The 22,959-nt window shown below is 38.1% G+C and overlaps 1 protein-coding gene across 1 annotated transcript; it reads left to right on the top strand.

The window, feature by feature from the left end:
• The first annotated feature begins 9,909 nt into the window (after positions 1 to 9,909).
• Positions 9,910 to 22,418, top strand: CTBS (chitobiase). The gene is made up of 7 exons (XM_055401483.2): positions 9,910 to 10,135; positions 11,028 to 11,166; positions 11,654 to 11,862; positions 14,700 to 14,871; positions 17,167 to 17,264; positions 17,629 to 17,775; positions 21,639 to 22,418. The coding sequence occupies exons 1-7, from the start codon at positions 9,959 to 9,961 to the stop codon at positions 21,828 to 21,830; spliced, it is 1,134 nt and encodes a 377-aa protein (XP_055257458.1). The 5' UTR covers positions 9,910 to 9,958; the 3' UTR covers positions 21,831 to 22,418.
• Positions 22,419 to 22,959: the final 541 nt, after the last annotated feature.

Raw genomic sequence — 22,959 nt, 5'->3', positions numbered from 1 at the left:
TGTTTAGTCACTAAGCTGCATCTGACTCTTTGGCAACAGTACCCCACCAAGCTCCTCTGTCCATGGGATTTCCCAGGCAAGGATACTGAAGTGTGTTGCCATTTCCTTCTCCAGGGGATCTTCCTGACCCAGGAATCAAACCTGAGTCTGAGGGAAGCCCCTGGTGGCTCAGTGGTAAACAATCTCTCTGCCAATGCAGGAGATGTGGGTCATTATAATTGCCAAAACCCATAGAATGTATAGCACCAAGAATAAACCCTAATGTAAGTTGGGTGATAATGATGTGTTAATGTAGCTTAGGTTCAGTAACTGTAACAAATGTACCAGTCTGGTATCTCTGGAATAGGATGTTGATATTTGGAGATTATGCATGTGTAGGGGAAGGAGGTTATGCAGACCTCAGTACTTTCTGCTCAATTTTTCTGCAAACATAAACCTGCTCTAGAACTGTTATATTCATTAAATGTTTTATATTTTGCTTTTTTAAATATAAAATAAGTATTTTAGAATAAAAACTTTAGAAATAAAAATAATTAAAAATTTTAACAATGGCTTTAATCTACTTTTAAAAATATAGGCTCTTTAGTTCTTCTTCGCTTTCTGCCATAAGGGTGGTGTCATCTGCATATCTGAAGTTATTGATATTTCTCCCAGAAATCTTGATTCCAGCCTGTGCTTCATCCAGCCCAGCATTTCTCATGGTGTGCTCTGCATATAAGTTAAATAAGCAGGGTGACAATATACAGCCTTGATGGACTTCTTTCCCTATTTGGAACCAGTTTGTTGTTCCATGTCCAGTTCTAACTGTTGCTTCCTGACCTGCATACAGATTTCTCAAGAGGCAGGTCAGGTGGTCTGGTATTCCCATCTGTTTTAAGAATTTTCCACGGTTTGTTCTGATCTACACAATCAAAGGCTTTGGCATAATCAATAAAGCAGAAGTAGATGTTTTTCTGGACTCTCTTGCTTCTTTGATGATCCAGCAGATGTTGGCAATTTGATCTCTAGTTCCTCTGCCTTTTCTAAATCCAGTTTGAACATCTGTAAGTTCAGGGTTCAGGTATTGTTGAAGCCTAGCTTGGAGAATTTTGAAGAAGAGCTAAAGAATCTCTTAGTGAAAGTGAAAGAGGAGAGTGAAAAAGTTGGCTTAAAACTCAACACTCAGAAAACTAAGATCATGGCATCCAGTCCCATCACTTCATGGCAAATAGGTGGGGAAACTGTGACAGACTTTGTTTTATTGGGCTCCAAAATCACTGCAGATGGTGACTACAGCCCTGAAATTAAAAGATGCTTGCTCCTGGGAAGAAAAGTTATGACCAACCTAGACAGTATATTAAAAAGCAGAGCCATTACTTTGCCAGCAAATGTCCATGTAGTCAAAACTATGGTTTTTCCAGTAGCCATGTATGGATGTGAGAGTTGGACTATAAAGAAAGCTGAGCACTAAAGAACTGATGCTTTCGAACTGTGGTGTTGGAGAAGACTCTTGAGGGTCCCTTGGACTGCAAGGAGATCCAACCAGTCTACCCTAAAGGAAATCTGTCCTGAATATTCATCGGAAGGACTGATGCTCCAATACTTTGGCCACCTGATGCGAAGAACTGACTCATTTGAAAAGACCCTGATGCTGGGGAAGATTGAAGGGGAGAGGAGAAGGGGATGACAGAGGATGAGACGGTTGGATGGCATCACCGACTCAACGGACATGAGTTTGAATAAATTCTAGGAGTTGGTGATGAATAGGGAGGTCTGGTGTGCTGCAGTCCATGGGGTCGCAAAGAGTCACACATGACTGAGGGACTGAATTGAACTGAACTGAAAAATAGAGTCATACGTGCTATGTCACTTTATTCTTGTCCTACTCTTTGTGATTTTATGGATGGTAGCCCACTAGGTTCCTCTGTCTGTGGGATTCTCCAGGCAAAAATACTGGAGTGGGTTGCCATGACCTCCTCCAGGGGATTTTCCCGATCAAGGGATCAAATCCGTGTCTCCTGCATGGTAGGGCAGGTTCTTTACCACTAGCACAACCTCTCTCTCTACATATACACATTTGTATGTACATGTGCTAAATTGCTTCACTTGTGTCTGACTCTGAGACTGCATGCACCATAGACTACCAGGCTCCTCTGTTCATGGAATTATCCAGGCAAGAATACTGGAGTGGGTTACCATCTCCTCCTCCAGGGATATATATGTGTGTGTGCGCATATATGTGTATATATGTATGTATATTTCATGTGTTCTGAATATGACTTACTACATTTATTTTTGAATCTTTAAGATTATTATTCTCAACAGAACAGAAATTATGTGAAAAATCTTGATTATAACAGCATAACTCTGCTGAAATAAAGATAAGATAAATTTAATGGAATAATAAAAAAACAGAAAATCCAAACAAATCATTAGTATCTTTGTAATAATAATTAAGTGCAATCATCTCAACAGTTTCTTGATATTCAGTCATTAAAAACTAAACCTTTCATGCACGCGCGCACACACACACACACACACACACTCTCATATACGTAGATACATTTGTTTAGTCACTCTGAAATGCATTTTTCAAGGTAGAGAACAACTTGTTGACTTGGCTATAAGTTTAGAATATTCAGACTTAGAGGAGGGTGAGGTCCGGAATCCAGGTCTGAGGTGGACGGGAAGGTTCAGGCGTGGCTTCTGGGGTCTTGGCTTGGAGCTGGATGGAGGCTGGTAACAGGATTTTGCCCTGGCTTTGAGGCAGGGACTGTCATTTCATCTAGGAGTTGGTATACCATTCTGTGGGCTTAAAAATGCTGCCAGCATCTTCCTTCCCCTCCCTTCAGCTAAGGGCATTTTCACTGCATTTCTTGGCAGGTTTTCCAGAGCTTTTCCCCTGAGAACCCTCTTGGGCTCGTGTGGGAGGTGGGATAGCATGGAGCTGAAATTGATTCCAGGAACCCAACTTGTAAAAGTGAGGTGTGGCACTCTAACAGGAGCTTGTGCTAGGGGGCGTTTTTCGCTTTATAAATGATTAGGAGTATTTTTTATTTCTGTGCTGTGTATCAGCTCTGTGAAGTATTCAGAAGAGGTATTAAGTACGTTTAGTGACCTTCCATCACTCTTGGCCAAGAGCGCTTAATGGGCTCACCCAAAGTCACACATGGCTGGCTTGCTCTAGAGCTGCATCAGGGCCCATCCTTTGAAATAATACTGACATTTAGTTTCATACTTTAGGGCATTTGGAAAAAGTAAGTTGGAGTGAGATCGTTGAAAAACAGCAGATTTAGGACTGTTAAGAGGCAAAATTAGCCACTGGTTCCCCCCACCCCCTTCCTTTAACAGATTTGCCCATTAAAAAAAAAAAAAAAGACCTGTTGCATTCATTTCATAAACTGCAGGAATCTCATGCCTGTGGCATGAGGCAGGCAAAGTGCTCAGGTAAGACGTTCAGTATGGGAAGGAATGGGAAATCATAGGGAATGTGTAAAGAGACGATTTAAGCCGATTCTCAAATCCAGCCTGCTTTTCCCCCAGTTGAATATAGGCCCACTGTAGCCAAAGGTTTCATTTCATAAGAGAAGCCAGAAATCTGGATTTTCTCTCTAATATGGCATTTCCCAAAGTTTTAAAATGCAGGCCAAATGAATTGTGTGTGTGTGACTCTAGGATGCACCTCCTGTGAAAGCAGATGGTGTGGTTCTATTCCCACCCCTGTTTCTTTATCCGGCTTTTAAATGAGATATGGGCAGAAACGTTAGAAAATCTGCTTAGGCAAAAGACTTTGGGCTTTAAATTTTCCATTTTTTTCTTCCCATCTGCTATTTCAAGAAAGCTATTTCTAGCAACATTACAACAGTGCTCTAGATTTGGGCATTTTTGTTGCACAAGCCACTGAGTTAAACTTCTTTACCCAGATACCTGACTCTAAAGCACATTCCAGCTCAGTAGTATAATGGAAGTCAGATTATATGTCGGATTATCAATGTGGTATGATGATAGGTGATTTCCATTTAGAAATACACAAACTATTTTCCTTACTTAGAGGGTTCACTGTGGAGTCTCATTCTTACAATATTTGAATTGTATTTTTTTCAAGTCAAATAACTGAGACATTTAGTCATTTCATACTATTCAAAACTGCAGTCAGCCTAACATACAAAGTTGGGGCTTCATACATCTTCACCTTATGACAACACAAGAGTAAATGATGTCTCTTGTGATCAGTTTGGGAGCCACAATTACTGTGGTTAAAAACAAACAAACAAAAACTTCTGTGTGCCAAAATAAACTGAACAAGAAAAACATCTACTTCTGCTTTATTGACTACGCCAAAGCCTTTGACTGTGTGGATCACAATAAACTGTGGAAAAATCTGAAAGAGGTGGGAATACCAGACCACCTGACCTGCCTCTTGAGAAATCTGTATGCAGGTCAGGAAGCAGCAGTTAGAACCGGACATGGAACAGATTGGTTCCAAATAGGGAAAGGAGTCTGTCAAGGCTGTGTATTATTACCCTGCTAATTTAACTTATATGCAGAGTATATCATGAGAAATGCTGGGCTGGATGAAGCACAAGCTGGAATCAAGATTTCTGGGAGAAATATCAATAACCTCAGATATGCAGATGAACACCACCCTTATGGCAGAAAGTGAAGAACGAAAGAGCCTCTGATGAAAGTCAAAGAGGAGCGTGAAAAGGTTGGCTTAAAGCTCAACATTCAGAAAACTAAGATCATGGCATCTGGTCCCATCACTTCATGGCAAGTAGATGGGGAGACGATGGAAACAGTGAGAGACTTTATTTTGGGGGGCTTCAAAATCACTGCAGATGGTGACTGCTGCCATGAAATTAAAAGACACTTGCTCCTTGGAAGAAAAGCTACAACCAAACTAGACAGCAAATTAAAAAGCAGAGACATTACTTTGCCAACAAAGGTCCATCCAGTCAAAGCTACGGTTTTTCCAGTAGTCATATATGGATGTGAGAGTTGGACTATAAAGAAAGCTGAGCACTGAAGAATTGATGCTTTTGAACTGTGGTGTTGGAGAAGACTCTTGAGGGTCCCTTGGAGACCAACCAGTCAATACTAAAGGAAATCAGTCCTGAATATTCATAGGAAGGACTGATGTTGAAGCTGAAACTCCAGTACTTTGACCACCTGATGTGAAGAACTGACTCATTGGAAGAGACCCTGATGTTGGGGAAGATTGAAGGTGGGAGGAGAAAGGGACGACGGAGGATGAGATGGTTGGATGGCATCACCGACTCAATGGACATGAGTTTGAGTAAACGCCGGAAGTTGGTGATGGACAGGGAGGACTGGTGTGCTGCAGTTCATGGGGTTGCAAAGAGTCGAACTTGACTGAGTGACTGAACTGAACTGAGATAACGTGAATTCTGATATGGAAGTTGTTTATTTAAGGCATAGGCCCCCTGTCAAAAATTATGGACAACATTAAGCAATGTGTTCTTTAATTTTTCACCAAGCACATCATAAAAATTTGAATATTTGATCTTCTCAGAATGTTAACTCCACAATATTCTATGACAGATGTGTTACTAATAAGAATGCAAAAATATTGTATTACTAATAACAAGAATGCCAAGCATTTACTAACACTACCAAAAGATATTGATATGAACTGTCAGATTGTATCCTCCTAGCAACTTTGTGAATTAAAATTTAGTGTCCTTAATTTTGTAGGGAAAAAATGATATCCTGACCTGTGGAAAATCTATATTGAGAATTCTAGTCTTTTAATTTTGCCCTCATTTCATTTGACTTCCTGTTGGAAAATAAAATTTCTAGAAAAAGAAATTAGACTTCATGTGTGTGGATTTCCATCTTTGCTCTTGCCTTGGGGCCTGTAAAGGTTAGGGGAGGCTCTGGAGATGTCAGGAGGCCTCTGGAGTTGGAAACCATCTTTCCACCATAAGGAGAAAATCTACCTTATAAATGGAGAAGGAAATGGCAACCCACTCCAGTACCTGGAGAATTCTCCAGTGCCTGGAGAATCCCATGGACAGAGGAGCCTGGCGGGATGCAGTCCATGGTGTTGTAAGAGTTGGACACGACTTAGTGACTAAACCACCACCAGCACTACCTGATAACAGAACAAACTCAGAGAAAAGCAGAGCCAAGAAATGGAGAATGAGACTGAGAACTATTGATATGATTAACATCTCTAGGTCCTAAAGATCTCCCCAGAAACATTTAGTTCCTTGACATAATAAATTCCTACTTTGTGTTCAGGTCGAGTTTTCTGTCCTTGGTATCAAGTGATATGACTCATATGAAATCCCTCTTGAGTTTGGTTCAGGGAAATGAAATATTTTCACATAAAGAGTTAGCAATGAGAGTGACTAGATAGCAGTGTAAGGAGAACGGGAAGGAACTGAACTGAGGAGGTTTTGGAAGATGGGCTTGAGTGAACGGTGGCAGGGAAAGAAATATTACAAATGCCATTCCAGGAATGTAAATATGAATAATCACTTCTGAGCCTTATGCCTGAGAGCAACCTAGTGGTTCACAGATAAACTGAAAAAGGTTCACATAATTTGCATAAATATGTATATGCTCTTTTCTGGAGAGAGAGTTCATAGTTATTCACAGATCCTCAAAACCAAAACAGAATTGTGAACTCCCATAATAAGAAATATTCCCATAATAAGTATTTTTTATTATTACAGTCTCCATACTAAATGGAGACGGCTTCTGAATAGGGGTGAGATGTAAAATCAAAAAGGTTTACTTTAGACTATGAAATCACTAATCATGGCAGTGACTCTCAAATTACATGCCACAACCTACATTATAATCACATGGGGCTGTTGTTTCAAAATTCACATTCATGACCTCCATACAAACTCAGTGAAACAGAATTTCTGGGTGCAGGGCCTAGGATACTTCATTTGAAATGTATGATATGTCAATATTTTGAAATGTTACATGAATTTTCCATTTGATTGATAATTTGGCAGAATTTTAAGCAGAAATCATATTCCTTCAGAATTTCAAATGCAATATTTCACTGTCTTTGAGCTTTGTGTTGCTATTGAATAATCTGATGAGCTTCTGATTCTTGATACTTTGTGACTTTCTCTCTATATGGAAGCTCTTAGGATCTGCATCTTGCCCTTCTGAAAACTCCAGTCCTTCATTCTTGGAGTTGATGATTTCTTCACAACTGGACTACTTTTTCAATATTCTTTTTTTTTTTTTAAAGAGTATTTTTGTACTTTGCTCAGACATTCTGATTTTTTCCTAATTTCTGTAATTTTTCTAATTTCCACAAACTCTATTCCTATGCCCCTTTAAAAAAAAAAAAGCATCCTGTTGCAGTTTTCATCTTCTCTTACCTTTCTGGGGATATTACTGAGAGGTGTCTTTTTATAGTATCCTCCAGACAATGCTTGTTTCTTCCATATTCCTTTTTCTGTTGTTAGTTTTATATTATTTAATTGTTTGACTTGTTCTCAATGATTAAAAGTAAGAGATAAGAAGTAAAAAGACAGGGAGCTCTGAGTGGGTGACTGGTATTTTTTACTTTGAAATTCAAAAGGATGATCTCAGGGCATTTCTAATATCTTCGGTCAGGCACAAAGTTAGTTATATCCCTTTTAGATTAGGCTTAGGGTTAGTGGCACCCAAGCACCTACCAGAGAATTCACCCTCCCAGAGAATTAAACCTCCAAACTTCAGCCTGGGTGGGAGAAGGGCAGTTGCCCAGACCTAAGGCTGGAGAAAGGATCTATAGATCTAACTGCTTCTCAAGTGACTCTCACCTAATTCCCTGCATTTTCGGACATCCTAACCTCCATCCCCCCTTCACCTCTAATTTCTGAGGCACCTCTTTCAGTTCCAGTGATATGGACAGAGTGAAAGGACAAAGTAGATGATTAAACAGTTAATCCCACTAGGGGACTGTAAGCAGAAAGAATATGGGAGACCCTTGTTAAGTTAATGATTACTCAAGAGAGCAGGTTTGCTTAGCCACAAAACCAAGCAGTCTTGCTTAGCAACAAAACCATGCCATAGACCCATGAGACATGCCCCAAAACAATAAAACAATGGTGGCATGTGACCTGCGCAGTGAGCTCAGTAAATTAATGATCGCTGCACATGCTCTCTGCACACACACAAATGATAATTTGGGACCTAGCTTGACTATGTAGGGATGAGAAAACTCCCCTGCTCAACCTGGAAGAGGAGCTGATGGAAGCAGGACATCTACTCAGGAAAGACAAAGAAATTCTTCTCCTCCCTACTTTTCCTTTGATTATAAAACTGTAGTCCAGTAAGTTCTTGGGAGTGTAGCACCCCCTTGCCCACCCACTTGAAAACATCACAAGCATCTTATTCTAATAAATCACTTCTTATCTATCACTTTGCCTCTCGATGAATTCTTTTCTGCACTGAGAATAAAGAACTATGGTACCAGAGCTCTTTGGAGCCCCAGAAACAACACCCAAATTGTTTCCCTGAGAACTTTTGAAGATTCTATGAATTAGGTTGTTTCTCAGGTTTCTGCACTGTCAGGAGTTGGGGCACTTAGGCCTCCTACTTGTGATTTCAAGCTTCCAAAATGTTGCTGTTATCTCCCACCCTTTTGGGTTCAAGTTTTTACTGGAGTTTAAGCATGGAAGGAAGCTAAATTAGAGTCCATATTCAAACCACCATCTTAATTCAACAGATACCCATATCTTTAAAAACTTTGGGCCATTCTCACCAGGTACTACAGTCATCCCTTCCAAGGCACCCTACGTCTCCATTTCGAGGGCTCCCATCAGTTTTAGACCCCACAAGGAAGATACATACAACTATGACATAGAGCCAGAGAGGCACAAAAATGGTAGGCGATATACACTTGAGCCATGCTCTATTGGGCACCAAGGCCCGGACTGCCTGGGCTCGGGGTGTGTTTTGCCAGGGTTTTATGTCTGTGTAAGTTTTGAAGGATTCATTAACAAAAGAAACCACTCATCACACACAATAAACACTTTCCATATTTAATAGAAGGATATTTGATGCAATTTCAATATATAGTCATTAACAGCACATCCCCTGGGAAATCCCATGGACAGAGAAGCCTGGTGGGGTACAGTCCATGGTGTCGGAAAGAGCAAACTAGCAACTAAAACAACAACAGTACATCCATCACCAAATTGGGCTGAACAACTTCCAGATTAAACAGTGCTAGGAAATCCCTTATTAACAGCAATCTGGAGTCCCAATTGGGAAAAAGTCCTGGGCAGTGGGTCCACCCCATGGATGAGACTTCAGATTGTAGTTTTGGGGACTCCCGCTCATAATCCCAGGTTACAAACTCAAATCATCATCAGTTTACAAGCAAAAAATACAGCTCTGGTTTTACTTTAATGTTTGCAATGCTGTTTTTGTCCCCCACCTTTTTAAGTCATAAGATTTTCCAGATACCAGGGGGTCTGACGAGGTCTCCAGGGACTCTGAGAAAATCGAAGATCCACTCTCTCTCTTAGCTAAAGCACGGTCGCTTGACTGGTTAATACGAATTCGTGTGTTTGAGACAACACGTAGCCCAGGCAGGGTTAGAAGGCAGTCAGAAACCTCCTCTCCTGCTTCTAAAGCCTGCCCAGACTACTTGCTTTTTAATTTCCTTCACGAGGCGCTTGTTGTTGTTCAGTCGCTCAGTCGTGTCCGACTCTTTGCGACCCCATGGACTGCAACACGCCAGGCCTCCCTGTCCCTCACCATCTCCCGGAGTTTGCCAGGTTGGTCTGCAAGGCACCGGAGGGAGGCTCGGAAACTTCAGTGCCTCCTAACGACAGCCCAGATCCCCAGGGCTTGGAGACCGCAGCCTCCCCACCTCGCCCTGCCCAGACCGGGAGCCCCGCCCCGCCCCGCCCCGCCCCGCCTCCCCCTCGCTCCTCTCCATAAAGCAGGCCCCAGCTGGGAATCCGAAGGTACCGCTGCCTGGTGACCCGCTAGTATGGCACGGCTGCAGCTAGCGGGGAGCCGGCGCCTCGTTCCCTTGCCCCGCCGGGCGCCCAGACTCGCTCCGCTGCTTCTGCCGCTGCTGCTGGCGCTGCCCGACGGGGCGAGGGCGGACTGCCCCTGCCAGGTCCCAGCGCTGTGCCGTCCCATCACCCACCGCCCCGGCTTCGAGGTCAGTGGCATCCCTCTCCCCTGACCCTCCGGGTCTGGTCCTCACAGGGTCCTAAAAGGGCTTACAGTTGAAGAACGGAGCCGGAAAAAGGTGTTGGGGGTAGGGGGGCGAAACCAACTTTGACTGCTCGCAGAGGACCTTTCTGTTCACAGATTTCCTTGAGGAAATTTGGGCTCAGAGAGGTTGAGTAACTCTTCCCAGGTCTCACAGTTAAGTATTCCAACCCAGGTCTGAGTCCAAGTCCAAGCCCCTTGCATTAGCCTGCTGTGTCCCTCCTGAGGTATTCTCGCCAGTCAAACAAGGAGGCCTGTAAGGAAATAACTCCCTAAGTAGCAAGACCCATTGGTTTCCAAGAGGATGAGGATGAATTTGAAAGAATCTCAGCACTGCCACAGTCCAGTGAAAGACTGAACGTGCTCCTTACTCTGCTTTTCTACACCTGGCGCCCAAGAAGGAGGATAAAAATAGGTCTTTAATTTTCTAAAATGCATACCTAAAATATGTATATTCTTTTCTTAAAACCCTTTCCCTCGAGATAATTTCTCAAAAGGGCTTCAAGTCCTTTCATGATTTAACCCTGCCTACCTCTCTCTGGTTCTTCATTATTGTCTTCCTCCAAATTCTAGGTGTCAGCCGAACATAACTTTGGGCTCTCTGTATCTCCAGGCACTTGCCACTATTTCTTCCTAGCTTACCACCTCCCTGCTTTCCAGACCCTGCTAATTTCCTCTGCCACCAATTAATTGGGACCCATATATCTAATTCACTCTTGTACTCTCTGTGTCTACCAGTGCCTGGCATATGATCGATGATTAATTAATGTTTCTTTGGGTGGTCAGAATGGTATTCTTCCTGGTTTAAGTGAGGGTGCTTATTCCTGTTGTTTTGGCAGGTCTTTGTATTTGATGTTGGACATAAAACTTGGAAATATTATGACTGGTCACAGATTACAACTGTGGTACTTTTTTCAAATTATGACCCTGAACTTATGTGCCATGCTCATGCAAAAGGAGCCAGAGTAGTGTTAAAAGGTAAGTTACAGTTTTAACCAGAAGTGGCTAGCCAATTGGTAAGTTTAATTGCATCATCTGCTATCTCGAATTTCCAAAAATTTTCATGTTTATATGTTTAGCATCCTAAAATTACGCTTACTATTTAATTCATTTTTCAGATAGTGATATTTTTTAAAACATCATCTAAACCACCATATGGTGTTGGGCAAAATATTGAGTCCTAATTAGCATGATGACCCTTAGCTAGCCATAGTCCACAATCTCTGTTTTTAATCTGAGAATATTACTAATTATTCATAATGGTTATTTAGGAGATCAGTGACATGATTTTCTGTGATTTTGATGTATTATTTCTTCATTTGGAAAACTTAAATTTGAGGCTAAGTATTCAAAAATTATGAGATGTTTTAAAGACATTTGGATCTCTTTGGAATGGGTTTGTGAAATAGATTTTATTAAAATGTGGAAAGCATGTATGTACAAAAGATGTTTATTTCTTCCATAGGAGATGTATCTGTAAAGGATATCATTAATGCTACTTTCAGAGCATCCTGGATAGCTCAACAAGTTAAGCTGGCCAAAACACAATATATGGATGGAATTAATCTAGACATAGAACAAGATGTTGCTCATTCATCACCTGAATATTATGCATTAACTGCTTTAGTCAAAGAAACCACAGACTCTTTCCATCGTGAAATTGAAGGATCACAGGTGAAAATTCATTTGCTGTTTTTTGGAAACCCCTTGTTTTTCCTCTCAAAATTCATTAAGGTAGAATCTCAGTTTTACTGAGTAGGAAGAGTTTCAGCACATCCTAAAAAATTTTCTGGAACTTTTGAGATTCTTAACTAGAAGAGTTTTATAAAATTTTAAGGTGCCAAACCTGTTCTTTATTCACATAAGGCTACAACACTGGAACTGCCCCACCTGCTTGCCTTGCAGCATGGTTAGATAGGCAGAGGAAGGACTCAGTTGGCCAGGCCCTGCTTTCATCAGTTCAGGACAGAAATAGCTTTTGCCTAAGAGTAGAGATAGTTCTGGAGAAATGTCTCACTTGCTCTATAGACTCTGAATTACTTTGCAAAGCACCCATGGCCCAGTGAGACTCAAACCCTAATTCTAGGAACTGTATTTTTATCAAGAGTGATAGGTGATTCTGGTGTACTTGGTCAACATGAATTTGAGAAGCACTAGAAAAATAATAGACAACATAAAAATTGATATCTCTGTGACTATATGCAAGTAGGGAAGGTTTGTCAGTGTGGAATTCAGTTTTTCAGACAAGTATAATTTAGATCAAGAATAGCAAATTCCTGGTATGCAGGTCACTGTACTCTTCTCACAAATTTTGGCCTCAGGAACTTTTCCTTCATTCTCTAGATTGCTTTGTTAATAGGGTAGAATTAATGTGTGGGAACTTATTTGCTAGTCCTGATTAAACTATAGTGGAAGAACAACGAGGAAGAGATTGAGCAAAGACTTTGCAGTATGAGTGTCTATTTCCATGGGCAAGTAGAAATTTGGGCTACTATGTCAAGTTCATATTAGGTAAGTCAGCGGGAAGTACGGTTGTCAAGCTGAGCCAGATTGTCACACTGAACATCCAGGATCACACTGAAGAGTATGCATTTGATTCTATATGTAATGGGTAAAGTGTGTAGAAAGTATCTGGGGAAGATTATTTATGGTAGTATGTAAAATTGTCTAGAGGGGACTTATAAGGACTAATCCAGTAATCCAATAACTTAGAATTTATGGTTTGAATAGGGATGATGGCATAACCCTAATTGGAGAAGGCAATGGCAACCCACTCCAGTACTCTTGCCTGGAAAATCCCATGGACTGCGGAGCCTGGTGGGCCTCTGTCTCTGGGGTTGCACAGAGTTGGACATGACTGAAGCGACTTAGCAGCAACAGCAGCATAATCCTAACACTCAGAAAGTGTTCATTGAATTAGTGGATAAATGAAAAGGAAGGGGCAGAACAATTGTGAGAGGCAACCCAAAAGGAAATGTGAGATTAGTTATAGGATGAGAGAGAGAGAGAGTCAGAAAAAGCCCCAAAGTTCTTAAACTGGTGAGCAGAAAAAAAACAAAAAAAATGAGCCCCTGGAAGGAGAAATGAATTTTGGGGAAAAAATGATAATTTAGGATTATAGAATTTCTCCTCACAGAATTAAAGAAGTAGACGGGCTCTTGAAGAATTCTTTCTACACTTTCACTGTTATAGTTGGAAAACAGACCACATATTTAAAATGAAATAATCTAGTTATATGAGAGCCAAGATAAGAATCAGTCTTTTGATTTCTTTTCTAATAAACTAACACTACCTGCTAAAAAATGTATTAGATTAACCATGACAGGAAACCCAGTGAAAATATTCTGACTGCTCAGAAGAGAGGCAAGGACTTGCAAAACGCATTTAAAATTTACCTGCTTAGAGGCAGTCACTTTCTCTATCACCTTATTATACTTCCATTTTGTAAGAGGAGAGAGTGAAAAAATGAAGTCCAATATGTAAAAATTTCACTTTATAACCTATTTTGCTGGAGAGATTTGGGGAAAGAGTGTACTTACAAAGCAGAGCTTTCTTTAGTGTTAATAATGAGAGAGTTATAGAGAGAATTTTGAGAAAGTCCTAAGAAGAGTTAAGTAGAATAAATTGGCCAAAGTGTAAAAATTTAATTAAAATGCCTCAACTTTTTGTAATATTAATCAGTATATTTATTGAGAGCCTAATTAAGAAGAAAACTTTTAATGAAGCTTTAGAACATTTGCAGGCATATATAATACTCAATTAAAGCAATAAATCTTAAGAGGCTCATCCTTACCAAGGACTGGCTCATATTCAAAATGAAAGATAATTTATCACTCAAGTTTTATTTGAATATTTCCATAAAATCAACCTTTCAAGTGACTTGTATAACATTTTAAGTTGATTAATATATACTAGTAGCCATAAAATACCACTACTCTTTAATTATAATATTGGACTAAATCTACCAGGTATCAAAGTTGTAAATCAGGAGCTCAAACTCCCAACACAGTCCAGTCAGCTTGTGCCGAGAGATGACCTATGTAGCTTGCACAATATTTTAAAGAATTTTTTAATTTGAATTCTTTCAGTGTGTTTTTACTCTCCAGTTGCTTATAGACCCTACCATACCCTACTGTGATTACATGAATTTTCTTTAATCAGTTGAGTTGCCAGTCTGAAGGCATTTGAGTTTAAAACTCCTCTTCTACAGTGTGCCCACTCCTGGTCATTGTATAAGTCCAAATATGTCCAGGTCCAAATATATGTCCGTTATCTATCTATATATATACATATGCCCAAAACATTGTCCAAAACACATGTCTGTGTCAGCCCACGCAGGCAAAAAATACATTTCTTAGAATTGTTCTCGTTCTATACATGTCAAACTCTACGTTCATACACCTAAGTGGTTCTTTTTGGGGGATAATATGAAGCAAGAGAATATATAATCAACAAAACATCTGCCATAATATGCATATTTGATCATGTTACATAAAATGGTTTTTCTACAGGTAACTTTTGATGTACCTTGGGATCCAAACTGCGTAGCTGCAAGGTGCTATAACTATACCGGAATTGCAGATGCCTGTGACTTTCTTTTTGTGATGTCTTATGACGAACGATGTCTGGCCTGTTCACAATGTATTGCAGGAGCCAATTCTCCCTATATTCAGACACTAACTGGTAAGAAATCACAAAGTGATCATTTATCAGTAATAGTAATTCTATAACCTCAAACATTAAGATATGTTTTAGTATTTCTAAGTCATTTGTATATGTTTTCCATTTGTAACACTTTCTTAAAACATCAGTTCAGTTCAGTTCAGTTCAGTCGCTCAGTCGTGTCCGACCCTCCGCGACCCCATGAATCACAGAGCTTTAAATTTTACAAAAAGTTTTAACATTTTCAATTACTTCTTCTAAAATTCTTGTCAGATAGGCATAATAAATTAACCCTCCATTATAGATGAGATGAAGGGTGTTAAAGATCTCATGATCACATGGCTATCAGGTAGTATGTGGTTGGGATTCAAGCAGGTGTTCTAACTTCAAGTCACAACTCTTTTCAGAAAGTTACCCAAAGAAGATATTTGCTTATTTAGAAATTGACAGAATATTTTTGTTGAAATAACCAATGTTAACTAATTTAATAGCAAAGGTAGCTATCATGTAACTGTTGTACGTGATTGATAGGATTGGTTTTTACCTTATTTGGCATTTACTTTTAGTACCCATGCTACATTGACAATTACATTCCTATTAAGAGTACTTCTGGTATGTCATTCATATGACATGGACTTTGCATTATCCTTTCTGAAGTTTGCATTGGTTTGTATACCATCAACCAATTGAATAAAAGATTGCTTGTTAACTTTCGGACTTAAGTGAGATTTTCTGGCATAGTTGGCACTGATTTAACTACTAAATAATAAAAATTCCTTTATTTTTCATATAGAGGTAAAATCATAGAAACTGATTTCATTTTATCATGTCCTAATTGTCTGGATGGGTTTCCCAGGTGACTCAGTGGTAAAGAATCCACCTGCCAATGCAGGAGACCCTAGTTCAGTCCCTGGGTCAGGAAGATCCCCTGGAGAAGGGAATGGCAACCCACTACAGTATTCTTTCCTGGGAAATCTCATGGACAGAGGAGCCAGGAGGGCTATAGTCAGTGGGGTCGCAAAGAGTCAGACTTGGTGACTAAACAACAACTTTTCTGAATAGCCTAGTTTGATTATAAGCATATCCTATTTAAAATTTGAAAAAAAATGTGTTATAATACAAAATAATTATTTAATCCAGTGTTTGCAAGCTGTGTTTATGAAAGAGATGATAATTATGTATATCAGTAAAAGATTCATTATCAAGTATGTTTGGGAAATGATGCATACTCCATCCCTCTCTTGGATATTGAACAATATATGGTAACTTTAAAGACTGTGAAAAACAGCAAATTACTCAACTCATCCTAGCTAATCTTGGAACATGTCCTTGTGGGAAAACATATTTTGCAGCATGGGCAAGAAAGGAATTGATAGGACCATAGATTTATTCATTTTTCTGTTTCCTATCTATAGATTATCTGCTACCGAGTAAGACAGGGTAGCTGTAATTCATGTTTATAGTTCAGTTCAGTCTCTCAGTCGTGTCTGACTCTTTGCGACCCCATGAACTGCAGCACGCCAGGCCTCCCTGTCCATCACCAACTGCTGGAGTCTACCCAAACCCATGTCCACTGAGTTGGTGATGCCATCCAACCACCTCATCCTCTGTCGTCCCCTTCTCCTCCTGACCTCAATCTTTCCCAGCATCAGGGTCTTTCCAAATCAATCAGCTCTTCGCACCAGGTGGCCAAAGTATTGGAGTTTCAGCTTTAACATCAGTCCTTCCACTGAATACCCAGGATTGATCTCCTTTAGGATACTGATAAAATGTGAAACACTTGTGCATTCAAGAAGCAGTTTTGAGACCCCTGCCAGAAAGGTTGACTTATACAACTTTTTCAAAGCTTTAAAATCTAGGATATCAAATCTGTGCCTTAGTAGTTAGTAGACACAATTAACGTGCTTTCCTGAAATGTACCAGTGTTCTTAAAATAAATTTTGTGAATTTTTTGCTTCTATTTGATTTTGATTATTTTGAATGTTTTCTATTAATTTGCATGCTTCAACTAAAAGAGCTGCATGCCAAAAACAAGATTCTGTAACATGCTACAACTAATGATCCTGCATACCACAATGAAGACTCAATGCAGCCAAATAAATAAATATTTTATAAAACAAATGACTTAGAAAGTGATACAAAATTTATAGATTTTAAGGTATGACTTTTATAGTATATTAGAGAAACACTGTAGTGTCTTGCATAAATGTACGTTTTTACAAACTTGGATTCTGAGTGGTTACATAGCTCGTATGAACACATTAATAGATGTATGAAGAGAAAAATAATATGCTTTTTCTGTTCCTATTTGATCAGGATATGATGACTTCATCAAGATTGGAATTAACCCTAAGAAACTTGTAATGGGTATTCCTTGGTATGGTTATGATTATACCTGCAAAAATCTATCAGTGGTAAGAACAGATCATTTCTTATGTAATTTTTTTCTCTTTCTATTATATTTTTTAGAGCTTGGTTTGTTTCCTCTATATAAACTTTATTTTATTTAGAGTTTAGAAACTTCTCTCTATAGAATACATATACTTTATGGAGGACTTCTTTAATATAGTTTGAGACTAAATGAATAATTAAATCCCATGCAAGTGTGTGAATGTTTCTATATTTCTATTTAATATTAAAATTTAACTTTAACTTGTATAGTCATATTATCTATTTATAGTTTATATTTCATGTCTGATAGTTTTTTATAATTTTGGATTTGACTCTGAAGATTTGCTTAATTGACAATCTGTAACATGAACATTTTTGCATTTATAGGATCATGTTTGTACCACTGCAAAGTACCCTTGTAGTGATGCTGTACATCATCAAGTGGCCTATCAAACAATTATGAAGCAAGTAAATAGTTCTACTTCTGGAAGACTGTGGGATAAAAAGCAGCAGTCTCCTTATTATCACTATAAAGTAAGACTATCCACAAGTTACAAATCTTTATTAGTTTTTCATAATTGCATGTTTTCATAATTACATATTTGATAGTAAGATTTTCTTCTATCAGTTTTCTTATAGGATACAACATACAGACTGCTGTTTACATGAGTAGACCTGTGTTTGAATCTGTGTAATCAGGAACTTGACTTCCCTTGTGAGCAATTTCAAGTTATACTAATAGTGGAACTGCTCTGCATGGGCCACTTGTCATTTTAGATGATATAATTAAAACATGTATATCACAAACAATTTTCTTAGGAGTTGACAATTGTAAATGATGTCTGTGGCTTTTGAAAGGACTTTGTACCAAAATAGGTTACTTGCTCTGAAAATCTCCATTTCCAAGCAGCCTCACGATTCTTATGAGGCTGTTATATTGGAAGGAATGAGACAGACTAGGAGACGCATCATCATGCACTTTATAATGGAAAATTGTATCATTCCAAATTTATCCCACAGTTCAAACTGTGATATTAAATAAATTATAAACAATATTAAAAATTAGAGACTGAAAAATATTACAAACAGAAACTTGAAAAAACAGAGTAAATGACTAATAATTCTGTTAGGTAGTTTTTGATAAACAGGAATTTCCATACTGAAGGGATTAAAAAAAAGTTATATTATCCATAGTTTACCTTTAGCATAATAAAAACTTTTCACACCTCAAAAATTTAAAAATACAAACCATCTTTGAATTTGCCTTAGATTATGTTAACTATTAAAGGAACCCTAAAATGATATGATGAATGTTAATTCCAGCAAGAATGTATGTATATTTTTCTGATAGTCTGATACGCATTTATAAAAAATGACTACATATATACATACTTAATAAATTATAATTGATGTACATGTACATGCCTGTATATCATTTATGTAGAAAATTTTAGTGTAGAGCCTTTTAAACTTCAGAATCTAGAATCTAAAGTATAAACTTCTTAATTAACCTCGGGTATATTGTGATCCTTCTCCTCATTAAGGAGGAGAAGGTGACGACAGAGGATGAGATGGTTGGATGGCATCACCAACACGATGGACATGGGTTTGGGTGGACTCCAGGAACTGGTGATGGACAGGGAGGCGTGGTGTGCTGCGGTTCATGGGGTCACAAAGAGTTAGACACGACTGCGCAACTGAACTGAACTGAATATTGTGATCCTGTCTTTACCAAACAGTATTTATAGAATTTTGTTCTGGGAACTGTTAATAATACATAGACACACACACAACACACACATACACATACACGCATACATACACTCGAGTGGTTAATAGAGGGAAGAGCAGGGAGAGGGCAATATAGGAGGTCAGGAAGGGGGAGGAACAAATTGTTGGGTATACGATAGGCTCAAGGATGTATTGTACAGCACAAGGAATATAGCCAATATTGGAAAGTAACCTTCAAAATTGTGTAATTTAAAACTTTAAAGGTTAAATTAAATTCTAAAAGAATTTACTAAAAAAGCACACACACATAAATACACACACATGCCATAGCCAAATATATCTGGAAAACACTATATACTGTAAGTCTTTCTTGAAGATTTATAATGTATAACATAATATTCAAGGATTCGAGATATACTATAGTACATAATGGAGAAGAATATGGCACCCCACTCCAATACTCTTGCCTGGAAAATCCCATGGATGGAGGAGCCTGGTAGGCTGTAGTCCATGGGGTCGCTAAGAGTTGGACACGACTGAGGGACTTCACTTTCACTTTTCAGTTTCATGCATTGGAGAAGGAAATGGCAACCCATTCCAGTGTTCTTGCCTGGAGAATCCCAGGGACGGGGGAGCCTGGTGAGCTGCCATCTGTTGTGCTGCACAGAGTCAGATATGACTGAAGCGACTTAGCAGCAGCAGCATAGTACATAAAGTCATTTAATTGTTTAACATAGAACCCTGTTTCCCAACACTCTTAGAAACCTGCGGGGGAACAGTTTTTCATGGACATCAGTTTGGTAATTTAACCAATTATATATAGTTTAGAAATACATATTTTAAAATAAATAGTTTACCCTATGATGTACTGTTTTTTTGTAATTCCTTATTTTTTTCCTTAATGCATAATAAGACATATTCTTTAAGATTTTAGAACTGAGGAAACATCTTGATGAGTCTTGAAAACCATTCATTTAATGGCACTTCAGACAACCATCTAGCTGTAACCAATTTGTTCTCCTTCATTCTTTGTAAAATTCCATAGCAACTCAAATCAAGTTCCTGTTTTAACTGAAGAGAATCATTGGCTTTCTAATGCTGTCTCAGCAATAGCAGCTTCATCTTGCAGTCAATATTCTTGGAGGCATATATTCCTTAACCAGGCATATGTCAAACTTACAAATACCCAGTTTTTCATCCTTTGATCCTTCACTGTTTGAGGTATTTGAAATTTTTAGTACATCAAAAAGACTCAAAGTACTATTGGGTTGGCCAGAAATTTCATTCTGATTTTGTAAGTTGGTATGGAAAAAAGCTAAACGAACTTTTTGGCCAACCCAATAGAATGATGACAAAATTCAAGGGGGTATGTCTTCGGGGCAATATGTCTTTGGCCCTGCCTCTAAAAAATAAATCTTTCTATATTTAGGGACAAGGTTTGCAAGTTGCCTTTTAATACTGAATCACAATTGATACTAGAGCATGTATGCCTTTTTCTAGTTCTAAACATTTTAAATAATGGGATATAAGATATAGTATGAGATACACTTATATGTAATGAATCTGCTATACTTATATATCTGCAGCTTATTCATTTACCAAGTGAAAACTGTCCTTTAAAGCAGTCATCTTAGGAGATAATTCTAATTCTCATGGTGCTAGCATAAATAAAAATATTACTGATATTCATTGAGAATTGCCTTTAAAGAGTTCCCCAGATGTATATAAAAATTAGTAAATTATTTTAAATCGCAGAGCGTTCTATTTTTTACTTCCTATCTTTTCCCCTTCCTTTACCCTTTTGCTTAATTCTGCTCCTTTCCTCTTTCTTTTATCCTTTATCCATAGCTTATATACCTTCTAAAAGAGACTGTGGTTAGTGCTAGATAGAGGCAAGTGGTAGTGGGGAAAAGGACTTTTCAGGGTGGAAAGTGAGCGTAAGACCAATTTCTAGTTTGTGGTTCTTAATCAGGTGTGTGCCTAAGTCACCCATGGGGTCCAGACCCACAGGCTTAGACTCAATTCTGTAAGACCTAGAAAAGGAGATGTTTTCTTCATCCATTGCCATTACCTTTTGATCTGTTTCATCATAAACAAAGTCACCTGTTGAGCTTCTAACTATGTATATTCCCAGGAACTGTAAGTGAATGCAAAAAAAAAGTGTATAAGTTGTTTTTAGAAGGCAAAAGCAGTGATCCTCCTTAATCTTGAGTATATATCAGAATCACCTAATGGAACATTAAAACATAACACAAAGAAACAAATATATGTTACAGCACTCGCCCTGGAAGATTTTGATTCAATAGGTTTCATGTGGTGTGGGTCCTAGGAATTTGTTTTCAAAAGTCCTCACAAGTGATTCAGATGTGAACAGCACATCTTGGTTGATAATCACCAAATTAGAGCAAGGAAGGAATCTTAGGGTGTGAGGAGGATTTTAAATAGGATATATTGGGAGGCTCATTTGTGTACTCTCTATTGTTGTAAAAGTGCTACAGACAATGATATCTAGAAAGTATCACATATAGAACGATGGACTATATTATGCATGTCCTGAAAGTTTTATTATTTCAATTGTATCCTATTTGAATCATTGGACTTAAGAAACACTTTTTCCTCTTATTGTGCGGACTGTTTTCAAGTTACATTTTAATTTATTTGTACAGGATCAGGCTGGCCATTTCCATCAAGTGTGGTATGATGACCCTCAGAGCATTTCTCTAAAGGCATCATATGTACAAAAACATGGCTTACTCGGCATTGGCATGTGGCATGCAAACTGCCTTGACTACTCTGGAGATGCTATAGCAAAACAGCAAACTGAAGAAATGTGGAAAGCCTTAAAACCAAACCTGTGACCAGAGATGAACATCTTTTGTTAAACTGTGAAGATTTAGAAAAATGATCTGTTTAAATCTATCTAGTTTCTGGAAGAGATTAAAAAATTTAGACCTTTTTTCATGTTCTTATGTATTTTAGTTATTAGTATTCTCAAAAACAGATAAAGAACAAAGAAATGCTTTGATTGTTTGAAATTGAAAAATACCTATGTATATCCTGTGTACAACAACATAAAGGTAAGGAGCAAGTCAACTTACCATGTCAAATATTCCCCTGTAAGAAGTTTAATACTATCGTTGGGAACAATTGCTTTCAGAATTTTATTATGCTAAAATTTTAAATGATAATAAATGATATTAAAATATATACTTACAAATCAGTGACAATTTTTAAAATATGTATAATTTGAAATGGAAATTGTTTGCTTAGGGATAGATTTTTAAAAATTTAGTCTGGGAATCTGTTTTATACTTCTTTCAATAAATTTTAAATCTGCAATTTTGTGTCTTTAGGTTCATCAAATTGATGCAAATAATTTTTCTGCTTCCTGATTCCTTATAACACTCATGTTCTCTGAGTCACTTGAATGAAACTCACTTAAGTCTCCAAAGGGGAAAACATGAATATAAAAATCAAAATACTTAGAAAATACAAGAAGATAACTTAATAGTAATTTTTGAATTACTAGGTTAGATATATCTAATATTTAGGAACTAAATTATTTTTTTGAGGTTATATCTGAAATGTTTACAAAAAACTTGATGTTGAACCCAGTTCTGTTCATTGTCATTTACCCTTCCAAATGATTAATATTCCTTCACTGATGGACATCTATATATCCTGGTTAGTTTTGTTTGCATAGTTAAATTTTTTCAATTTCTATATCTGTGTTTTGATTATCTAAAGACATTAGTTTTTTAACTGTTGTTTTCTTCCTAAAAGAGAAATCTTGTGCAAAGAAATGTACAGGGTTCTGTGTTTCCTTTCTCAAGCCAATTTAGAAGAATATTGTGTTGCATTTATATTAATTCCTATAAATTCTTAGATTAAAAATCTACACTCTTAAACTCAGGATTTACATAAATCCTGCCTTCCCTGTGCATTCTCTCCTCTTCAAATTGGGATAAATGATGGTTGAGTCTTCTG

This window comes from Moschus berezovskii, chromosome 4, assembly GCF_049115385.1.
Source record: "Moschus berezovskii isolate FMDL1 chromosome 4, NW_MosBer_1.0, whole genome shotgun sequence".
Classification (NCBI taxonomy): Eukaryota; Metazoa; Chordata; class Mammalia; order Artiodactyla; family Moschidae; genus Moschus; species Moschus berezovskii.
This window is presented reverse-complemented; position numbering and strand designations above follow the sequence as displayed.